Genomic DNA, 10,496 nt, shown 5'->3' with positions numbered 1-10,496 from the left:
GCACCGGCGGACAGCTCAGCTCAGCACAGCACAGCACCCCACATCACATTACATTATATCACGTTTCGCACATCTCCAAACGCTACCTACGCTAGGGAACTACTGCTTCCGCGTGACAATGACTCGGTTGTGTTCTGTGTTCTGACCTGTTCTCGACCTGTTAATATTGTACACGCGAGAAACCATAACCATGGGTTTCGAGTACGCTCTCGTGTAAGTTGGAATTCCTTGTCTCGGCCGGAAACCAACAAAGCAGCTGATTGACGCAGTCATCTGAAGTACACAATTCCACCAGGCATTGCCTTGACACTCCTTTACCGGCCTTTTCTCAGTCGGATAGACCTGTACAAGATCGCATTTCTGATCTGTATTGCTGTCATTTCGACCATTCCGTGGGACTCCTACCTCATCCGCCGCAAAGTATGGACCTATCCACCTCACGTGATCATTGGTCCGACTTTGTTCAACATCCCAGCCGAAGAGGTATTCTTTTTCATTATCCAGACATACAACACATCTCTTCTGTATCTACTGCTCAGCAAACCAGTATTTCATCCGGTCTATCTTCCAAGTCAAAAAGACCGGGCGACACGATGGAATTTGGGACACGCCATACTAGCGTTTCTTGTCACGGGAGGTGGATTTTTGGTGTGGAAAGGGAACGAAGGAACTTACATGGGATTGATCTTGGCATGGGCAGGACCCTTTGCACTCCTCCTCTGGTCGCTGTCGTCTCGGTTCTTGCTCAACTTGCCATGGCTCAGTACCACAGCGCCACTTGCTATACCAACTCTCTACCTCTGGGTGGTAGATACTATAGCCTTGAAGAGAGGGACTTGGACCATCGAGTCTGGAACAAAGTTCGGAGTACATCTGTGGGATGGATTGGAGATCGAGGAAGCAGTATTCTTCCTGGCTACCAATGTCCTCATTGTGTTTGGTTTGGTGGCGTTTGATCATGCCCTAGCCATTCTCCTGACCTTTCCGAAGTTATTTCCAAAAGTTCCGGATTTGCCTTCGCCGTTCATGCTTATCCAAGCCCTCTTGATAGATATTTCGAAGTACGACGAGGAACGGGTGGCTGGAATAAAGCAAGCTGTCGAGAGGCTTAAGAAGAAGAGCAGGAGTTTCTATCTCGCCAGCTCCACATTCTCCGGAAGGCTGCGAACTGATCTCATTCTACTGTAAGTTTCTCATGGTGCCCCGATGGTTAGCAAGTCAGTTTTGTCTGACTAGGCCCAGCTACTCTTTTTGCAGGGTTGCCGATGATCTTGTGGACAACGCAAGTTGCGAGGCCGAAGCCCGGAAATGGATCGGTAGACTTTCGCACTATCTTGACATAGCATATGCATCTAGAGAAGCTCGAATCGTCTCCAAAGAACCAAGTGTTCATGCATTCGTTACGGAGAACTTCCCAGAGTCAGCTCAGCCAGCTCTGAAGCTTCTGCCAACGCACCTGCTCTCATTCGGGCCTTTGTATGACTTACTCGAAGGCTTCAAAACAGATCTCGGATTTTTGGAGAAAGGTTCCAACAAAGTACTTCAGAAATTTCCTATCGAAAAAGAGCCTGATTTGGAAATCTACGCTGCACGGGTGGCAGGAACAGTAGCAGAGCTATGTCTGGAGTTGGCCTTCTTCCACAGTAACTCGACAACGACGGAGGCCCAGCGTGATCACCTGGTCAGAGCTGGTGGCCGGATGGGAATCGCCCTTCAATATGTCAATATTGCCCGTGACATCGCGACAGATGCAGCCATTGGAAGAGTTTATCTGCCAACGTCTTGGTTAAAGTCGCAGGGTCTTGCTCCCAGAGACATCATCGACAACCCGCATCGGGAAGAAATAGAAAATTTACGCGGCCGACTTCTTGACAAGGCCTTTATTATCTACCGAGAAGCAATCGGTGCCATATCCCAATTACCAGATGACGCCAGAGCACCAATGAGAGTAGCTGTGGAGAGTTACATGGAAATTGGCCGAGTATTAATAGAGAAAGGATATAGATTCAAGGGGGGAAAAGCCACAGTGCCGAAACTTAGAAGGCTGAAAGTCGCGTGGAAGGCATTGAATACTGCGTAATGAGAAATAGAAAATCCTCAAAACCACCTCATGCTGCGCGACCCCGCTGTTCGTTTTCTGCTGTGCAACCTGATGATGCTGAGACTCTCTGCTAAGACTAAGAGGAAGTACCGGGATATAAGCTGCACGTCGTGAACCCTGCACGAGACGCAGTACAGTACAAATGCAAGGACAAGGACTACACCTATCCGAGATCGAGATCTATCCACGTCATGATTCGTCCAATGCAAACAGCAATCAGGAGCAGCCTTCTCCCGCCTCAGTGAGCTAGAACCAGAGCTAGAACTGACCACCAACAGCCCATCACGATGTGAACGCCGTACATTCTTTCCCACCTGCGAGTCTTCGCACCGCTGCAGCTTCCAAACCTCAGACAAATATTGCAATGGCACCTGCCGACCAGAAGCCGACCGCCATAGTCGTTGGTAAGCAAGCATCGACCAAGCTACAATACCCCGCCATTCCGTGCCCTGCAACCCATTCCAGCTCTCCCCAACCCCAACCCCAACCCCAACCCTCACCCAAACATCAACTAACCCTCTTCATAGGCGCAGGAGTTGGCGGCGTAGCAACAGCTGCCCGACTCTCCAAGGCCGGTTATTCCGTGACCGTTCTCGAGAAGAACAGCTTCACAGGCGGCCGTTGTAGTCTCATCAACCGCTCGGGTTATCGATTCGACCAAGGCCCCTCCCTCCTCCTTCTTCCCAAGCTCTTCCAAGAAACCTTCCATGACCTCTCCACCTCCCTGGAGGCCGAAGACGTACACCTACTGAAATGCGACCCAAATTACAACCTATGGTTTGGAGACGGCGAACGCTTCGAGCTGAGCTCCGATACGGCTGTCATGAAGCGCGAGATTGAGAAGTGGGAGGGCAAGGATGGTTTCGAGAGGTATCTGGCTTGGTTGGCCGAGGCGCATAGGCACTATGAAATCAGTGTGAAGGAGGTGCTGCATAGGAACTTCACGTCCGTGTTTAATCTGCTGAGGCCGAGCTTCTTGAGACACCTTGTGGCACTGCACCCGTTCGAGAGTATATATTCAAGGGCAGCAAAGTACTTCTGGACGGAAAGACTGAGGAGGGTATTTACGTTTGGAAGTATGTATATGGGTATGAGTCCGTTTGATGCACCAGGGACCTATTCTTTGCTACAATATACGGAGTTGGCAGAAGGGATTTGGTATCCGGTTGGAGGATTCCATGTCGTTGTTGCTGCGCTGGTCAGAATCTGTGAGAGGTTTGGAGTCAATATTCGACTTAACGTTGCTGTGTCGTCCATTCTCACATCACCAAACGGAAAGGAAGTCACGGGCGTCCAGCTCTCAACAGGCGAACAGCTCTCAGCAGACCTAGTAGTTATAAATGCAGATCTGGTCTACGCCTACAACAACCTCTTCCCAAACTCCTCCCCAAGCTACGCCAATTCGCTCCAAAAAAGAGACGGCTCGTGTAGCTCCATATCCTTCTACTGGTCCCTTTCCCAGACCATTCCGGAGCTCAAAACTCACAACATCTTCCTCGCCGACGAATACCGCGAATCCTTCGACTCAATATTCGAGAGACAAGGCATCCCAGATGAACCCTCATTCTACGTCAACGTCCCCTCGCGAGTTGATCCCACCGCAGCTCCAGCCGGAAAAGATGCTATCGTTGTCCTCGTCCCTGTCGGCCATCTCCTCAACTCCGCTACCTCGAACATCGACAAAGCAACTTATGGAACAGGTCTTCTTCCCGAACAAGACTGGGATACTATCGTCTCCTCTGCACGCAGAACTATAATTTCAACAATTGAGACCCGGACGGGCTGTGCCTCTCTCGGACCTCTAATTATCCACGAAGAGCTCAACACGCCTATAAGCTGGGAGTCAACGTTCAATCTCGACAAGGGCTCTATTCTAGGCCTCTCGCACTCGTTCTTCAATGTCTTAGCTTTCAGACCGAAAACCAAACATCCCAACATCTCAGGCGTATATTTTGTTGGCGCTTCCACCCACCCGGGGACTGGCGTGCCGATCGTACTTGCTGGAGCGAAGGTTACAACTGAGCAGATATTAAATGACAGAGGAAAAGTTGTCCCGTGGGAGAATCAAGCTAGGCAGATACGAGATCACGGCGCGGTTCAGGGGAAAGGCACAAGTCCATTGGATGTGTTGAGGCGGAGGGAGGGCGCGGTATTTCTGAGCGACATGGGAATTCTTACACTGGCAGCACTGGTGTTGGCCTTGGTTCTGGCATATGTCAACAGCGGTTTGAGTGTGACTTGGGACTGGGAAGGCAAGAAGGGTTGGGGCACCGGTAGGGTTTAAGTCGCGGTCAATAGACGGGGAACAAAGTGCTTGGTAAGTTAGTTTAATAGAAGAAGGATTTGAGTCCAGTAATGTGAAAAACATAATGCAGAGGGACCCTTGATCACTGTAGTCTCTATTGAGCGTGATTTCTTTCATCTGAACTATCATTCGATGCTTCAAATTTCCGAACCATATGTATAGGAGGAGCTGGCAGTATACTTCGGGATGAAGCTTCGCGTACCTTAACTGACACTGTGCCATGAAAGCGAACAATATCGCAAGATGTGGATTGCCAAAGCAGCTTTCACAATGAAGGAGATTCTATCCCTGGAGATATGTCTGTCAGTGGTACTGATATTTCAAAAAGTAGCTTTAGAAAGCACCCTGCACCCAGTAAAGTATACGGTAGTGGTGATGCGATTTGGTAGTGAGGCGTATCAAGATCTTCACAACACGAGCAGAGCAAGTGTCACTCACAGCAGGCGAGCTTAAAACAGTGGTGCAATAGCCATTAGATTATCAACTAATGCCCCGATGTTTCTCTAACCATTTACAGAAGACATCCTCCGTTCCCGAGATCGAGCATCCATGTACACGCATGGCCAGTCCCAAAATCTCGTCACTTGCAGATTCTCCACCCCAGATCGCAAATAACAGAAAAAGAAAGATTCATGCCACAACTTTGAGTGCGCGTGGATTTTTCCTCTCCTCCATCCTTAACCACCTTTGACGTCCAAGATGCAAATGCCAGCCCATGTGGGAGACTCTGATCGGAAAGACTCAAGAAGAACGAAGAATGACGACAAAGAACTGTTACCAAGTAGCGCCATGATCCCAGCCAACGTTAGAAGCAGTAGTAGCCGGAGGTAGAGTAGCTGCTGGAGCTGGTCCATTGCGAGGAGCAACGTTCTGAACCGGAGCACCCCAGCCACCCCTATTAGCAGCAGGAGCGGAGTTCTGAAGGGGAACGGATGGAAGAGAGCCATAGTCTGGAGAATTGGCGTAGTGAGTGGGTTGAGCTGGCTGGTCGCCATATTGCTGATATTTAAGAGGTGCAGCAAAGCCTTGTGCAGGTTGACCACCATATTGAGCACCAGGCTGTCCAGAGTATTGGGGACCCTGACCATTGTTTCGAGGAGCGTGGCTACCATACTGAGAGCCACCATATTGAGCAGCCTGAGCAACATATTGAGGACCACTACCAAAGGGAGCACCATGACCATGTTGGGTGACTGAAGCAGCTGGGACTGGAGCAGGAGCTGATGGGACACCCCAGTTTGATTGCGTAGGAGTTTGCTGACCAAACTATCTAGTATATTAGCACTGGTTTGTTCTGAAGTTTGGGGAAAGGAGATAAGCTCTCCAAGACACCAGCACAACAAGATAGGGATATGCTAACCTGAGAAGGAGGGGCAGGTGGACCCTGAGAGGCACCAAAGTCACCAGATGACAGGCTTGGAGCAACAGGAGCTGGAGTAGCTTGAATAGGAGCAGCCTGAGATTTCTCAGTGGCCCAATCAGAAGTCTCAGTGGGAGCTGCAGCCTGAGCATCAGTTCCCCAGCCATCACAACCGCCCTCACTATAAATGATTAGCAACTGTATCGAAGAAGCGACCAAGTACAGAAGACTTACGCATTATCCTCCTCGTCAGCATCCTCGAACTTGAGCCCGGCGAAGTCACCAGTAACATTTCCATCGTCATCAGTGGTGAAACCCTCCGGAAGGAACTCGCGAAGGAAGTCGGGAATAACTTGACGAGTCTCGAGCATGAGCTTTACCAATGGTTCGGCAATATCAGCGTCCCGACGGGGGTCGTAGAATGAGGTAGCTAATCCCAAGTTGCCGATACGACCAGTACGACCTATACCTAATGTCACTTTTAGGTCTGAAAGAGGGAAAGGGGCTTGCTTACCAATTCGGTGAGTGTACTCTTGAATACCACCGTATTGAGCAGAAGGAAGGTCAAAGTTTACAACGCTGGTTACAGCATTCAGCATGTGCTATATAGATATCTTGGAAGAGTTGATACTGACTGCATAACCTTGTGAATATCCAAACCACGAGCAGAAACACCGGTAGCAATTAGAACTGGTGTCTTGCCAGATCTGAAAGCACGGATGGAGTCCTCACGCTCACGCTGAGTACGACCGGCATCTGGACAAGAAGAGAAGTGTCAGAAACTGAATGCACGTGTTCTACATGTCAACGCTGACTACTCACGAATGGATGTGCAAGGGATGTTATTGTTGAAAAGGAAGTCATCGGCCTCATCTGCAGCTCGCTTGCTGTTGACAAAGATGATTGTTCTAGCAGGTGGAGCGGAGAGAAGGAGATCCAACAAGGCTTGCTTCTTGAGGTGAGGCTCGACGAAAATAACATCCTGCTTGATGTTTTGGTGCGAGGAACCGGCACGACCAACATGAATGCGGACATGGTTATGAGCCAAGTGCTGAGTGGCGAGTTCACGAGCCATCTTTGGGAAGGTGGCGGAGAACATCAAGTACTTGATATTTCCCTCCTCCTGATCTGTTTATCCCTTCAGTGCTTGCTCGATTTATGAAGGTCAATAAACACTTACCACCACCAGACATGATCTGCTTGAGCTCAGCTTCCCAATCTGTGTTGAGCATCTCATCGGCCTCGTCAATGACCATGTACTTCAAGCGACGAAGAGTGAGGAGATGGGGGCGATTGATAAAATCACAGAGACGACCGGGAGTACCAATCAGAACATCACAACCCTTCTCCAGTTGACGAATCTGTTCGGCGATTGGACCGCCTCCGTAGACAACGGCTGGACGAAGCATGGAACGATAACAGAATCGACGAGCCTCGTCAAAGATCTGAGTAGCCAACTCTCGGCATGGAGCAACAATCAAGACCAATGGCTCGGCACGAACACCTGGAGTTTCGCCTGAAATGAAGGTGGCTGGATTTGGGCGTGGAGCACACAACTTCTTAGCCTTGCCCATCAGCTTTGATAATATGGGAATCAAGAAGGCTGCGGTCTTGCCGGAACCTTGCATACAGTCAACAAAGGAAGATTGATGAATTGAATACTCGGTGATTACCTGTCTGAGCACATGCGACCAAGTCATGGCCTTCAATAACCGATGGAATGGTATATTGTTGAATGGGGGTTGGGACTTCGTAACCAGCAAGCTGAACGTTTTCTAACATCACAGGATGCAGGCCAGCATCAGAAAAGTGCTTGATGGGCTTGATTCGGATAGCACCTTCCTGTGAAACCTCGATCTGAGTGACACTATGCAACTCGTTAGTTGTGCTCCATACAGTGGAAGGGATCACCTACTTCTCGAATTTGATGCCGGTGCGGACATGGTTCTCGGAACCGAAGAGCTGCTTCTCAAGATCAGGAAAGCGAGGAACGACATCGCCGTATTCGTCATCCCAAGTGTAGATTTTAGCGTTGCTGGCCCATTCACCAACCGCAATGCCACCAACACCTACATCCTCGGTATCAGCAGATTCACCAAGACCGTTTGATTGAGCCTCTGCAAGCTCCTTCGAGGACTTGGTATAGAGGTCATAATTGTACTTGGTTGGCTCAACCCAACCATACTCTTGTGGGTTCTTTGCTGGTACAGCGGCCGGAACAGCTACGTGGACACCCTCGGAGGTTTGTTCAGGAAGAGCAGCGTGCATCTCAGCAGTGCCCCAATTAGCCATGGTGAAGATTGTTCTGTGAATGATGTTAGCCAAGTCCGGAGATTCAGTCAGTGTTTGTAGGATTGAGAGAGACTATGGAAAGAGAACTTGTGTGTAGGTAGGGGATGTATGGCTGTCAGGAGAGCGCGAATGTGATAGACGATGAAACTTAGGTGAAGGATAAGACGAGGGCAAGCGCAACATGAGGATGGAGGAAGATGCTGTAAAGCTGCCCGTGGGTTGTGGACATTCTTACCTTCTGAATGAAGAGCAGTCTTAAGGTTATCTGTAAGGAAGAATCAATGTCACTAAGCTGGACATAGACCAATAATGCGGAAGTAGGTAGATGGCAGGTCAAACGATACGCAGGAAAACCAAAAAGCAGAGGATGGAGCATCTGCCCCACTCAGTGAACATCCAAGCTTGATTGAATGACCACCAATGTCCCCAACACAGAGTTCGAGAGAGCAGGGAAGTGGGAGAGGGATGTAAGCTTACATGCTGTTTTGGTGTTGACAAGCAACACGATGTGTAAGGGTGATTTGGATCTGGGGAGAATAACGCGTCAGTGATCGAGGTTCAGGTTGAGACGTGATCAAGTGAGACGAGGTGAAGTCTTTGATGAAGGGCAATTGGGACTGGAGATGGAGAAAGAAAAGAGATACAGTAGTCTTGCAGTGTCTTGATCGCGACCGCGACTGTTGACGCTGGGGAACTTACTTGAACGAAGCTGGAGCTTCCAGAGATACCTTAGGTACTTGACATACGAAAGCTTCAGAGGAGGAAGGATTGATCGAGAGATCGAGGGGGGGAGACGAGAGAAGAGGTTGTGTTGTGTGTTTTGTGTTGTGTTGTGGAAGAAGGAAGGGAAGAGGCGTGGGAAGGCAGAAGGAGAGGGGGTTTATATAGAAATGTATCGAGACGAGTTCCTTAGCGCGGGAAGGAGCGTTCGGCCACCTCGTCTGCTCTATTCACCCTCCCTCTGGGGCCACTAACCTTTCAGGTTCATCTTGGACTCCTACCTAGGTAAATTTCCCTCTTCAAATTTAGTTCGGGTATGTTTGAGGCGAGAGAACCTAGACAGGAAATGGGAAGAGAGGAAAAGGGGGAAGACCAAATTCTTCCGTCAGAAGTTTTTCTTGCTCCTACACCAACAGCTGTCCTGGGCCTCTGGCAATAGCAAAGGGGGCAAGAGATGGGTCCGGGAAGTACAGATGATCGAATACATGGATATAACCATTGAAGAGACAAGCATCAGGCGGACTTCGTTGGAACTACCGCTTCTTACACCTTGACTTGATACTTTGGAGCACCTGCCTGTCAGCTATGGTGCACCAAGAATACTAACAAGAACTTCAATGCAGCTTCCGCAACGAATCCCCAGCCTTCAGTTCTGGCACAATTTCACTTCGTTAAGGTCAATCCAAGTCGACGACACACTCTACGGATAGAGTGCGCCAGAGGCTCTACGCAGACCCAGAGGCTTCGGAATTGGGGAGAAGAATTCCACTCCAAACCTCCAGAAGGATTGCGAGATTTCGAGACCGAGCACACGACAGGAGGATAACGCGAAAAATTTATCGAGAAGGCAGAGTACTTCACCCCGGAAGAGAATGATCAGATCCACAACGCCAGCTTGGCCACGGATCAGACATCCTGCGCAAGTCATGAATAGAGCTAGAACAGGAGGATCGCGATCAGTACGCAGGGGTACCTGGGATGGCATCCGTGATGGAGCCGAACCATGTGCTCACACAATACCCAGCATTCTCCCACAAGCAATCGAGCTTCCGCCTCACAATAGTGGTCTAACTCCTCCCATCTTAAATATTCGACCTCCTCATCTTTCAAAGACTACAACACAGCCATGAAGTCCCCGAGAGACATTTAGTACAAGCATAAGAACACATAAACATCATGGAAAGGGTGACCGCGATGTACGACTATATACTGTTCACCATTCAACCACGTAAGTCGAATGCCAATGATGTGATGGACCAGATGCAGATTTCCCAGTAGCATAGCTCGAGGATCAATACTAAATTTATTTGCAGATGTCAAAACAAGTCACACCTCGCTTCAAGAGTAAACAAACCCTCCAAGGCGAATTGGCTTCTGCCTCGTTTAGATGTGGAGATATTTCGGCGCTCGAGCCACCTTGACACAACGAGATACTAACGAGGTACAAAGGATGTTGATTGGATGATTCCTGGACTACAGGTCTTTTTCAGATGATTGTATGCCAATGGGAACAAATGATTTGTCGAGGAGTGGCAAGATGAGACTTGAAAGATTTTGTGTCCTTTGACAGCTGCATATCGGACACTGCCGGTATTGCAGGCAATTTGTGCCAAGTTCTTACGCCTATAATATGAAAACGACTGGTTGTGACTTTGGACAGGACTCTTGGATGAAGCTTTCAAAAGCCGTCTAAAACATGAAAGGGGGGCCAAGGGCCC

The 10,496-nt window shown here is 49.3% G+C and overlaps 3 protein-coding genes across 3 annotated transcripts; 2 read left to right on the top strand and 1 right to left on the bottom strand.

Annotated features, from left to right (window-relative positions):
• Positions 1-86: 86 nt before the first annotated feature.
• Positions 87-2,080, top strand: ONS95_001704 (uncharacterized protein; the record flags this gene model as incomplete). Its single annotated transcript, XM_058494914.1, has 2 exons — positions 87-1,184; positions 1,243-2,080. The coding sequence occupies exons 1-2, from the start codon at positions 676-678 to the stop codon at positions 2,078-2,080; spliced, it is 1,347 nt and encodes a 448-aa protein (XP_058355224.1). The 5' UTR covers positions 87-675.
• Positions 2,081-2,465: 385 nt separating this feature from the next.
• Positions 2,466-4,385, top strand: PDH1_1 (ATP-binding cassette transporter CGR1; the record flags this gene model as incomplete). Its single annotated transcript, XM_058494913.1, has 2 exons — positions 2,466-2,505; positions 2,629-4,385. The coding sequence occupies 2 exons, from the start codon at positions 2,466-2,468 to the stop codon at positions 4,383-4,385; spliced, it is 1,797 nt and encodes a 598-aa protein (XP_058355223.1).
• A 454-nt stretch (positions 4,386-4,839) lies between these two features.
• On the bottom strand, positions 4,840-9,063 carry ONS95_001702 (uncharacterized protein). The gene is made up of 9 exons (XM_058494912.1): positions 8,536-9,063; positions 8,294-8,323; positions 6,947-8,071; positions 6,589-6,894; positions 6,402-6,522; positions 6,281-6,345; positions 6,001-6,229; positions 5,767-5,947; positions 4,840-5,672 (listed from the first exon to the last, which is right to left on the bottom strand). Exons 3-9 carry the CDS (start codon positions 7,464-7,466, stop codon positions 5,181-5,183), a joined length of 1,914 nt encoding a protein of 637 aa, XP_058355222.1. The 5' UTR covers positions 7,467-8,071; positions 8,294-8,323; positions 8,536-9,063; the 3' UTR covers positions 4,840-5,180.
• Positions 9,064-10,496: the final 1,433 nt, after the last annotated feature.

This window comes from Cadophora gregata (genome assembly GCF_030347475.1).
Source record: "Cadophora gregata isolate MNR1 chromosome Unknown scaffold_10, whole genome shotgun sequence".
In the NCBI taxonomy this organism is placed as follows: Eukaryota; Fungi; Ascomycota; class Leotiomycetes; order Helotiales; family Ploettnerulaceae; genus Cadophora; species Cadophora gregata.
Note: the sequence above shows the minus strand (reverse complement) of the source record. Positions and strands in the feature narration are given on the sequence as shown.

Bases quoted from the DNA above. Each gene is read 5' to 3' on its own strand.
- ONS95_001702 (XM_058494912.1), bottom strand. From the start codon at position 7,466: ATGACTTGGTCGCATGTGCTCAGACAGGTAATCACCGAGTATTCAATT. The intron at 6,346-6,401 runs GTCAGTATCAAC...TGCTGTAACCAG, and splicing joins GATATTCACAAGGTTATGCA to CGTTGTAAACTTTGACCTTC. The intron at 6,230-6,280 runs GTAAGCAAGCCC...CATTAGGTATAG, and splicing joins AGAGTACACTCACCGAATTG to GTCGTACTGGTCGTATCGGC.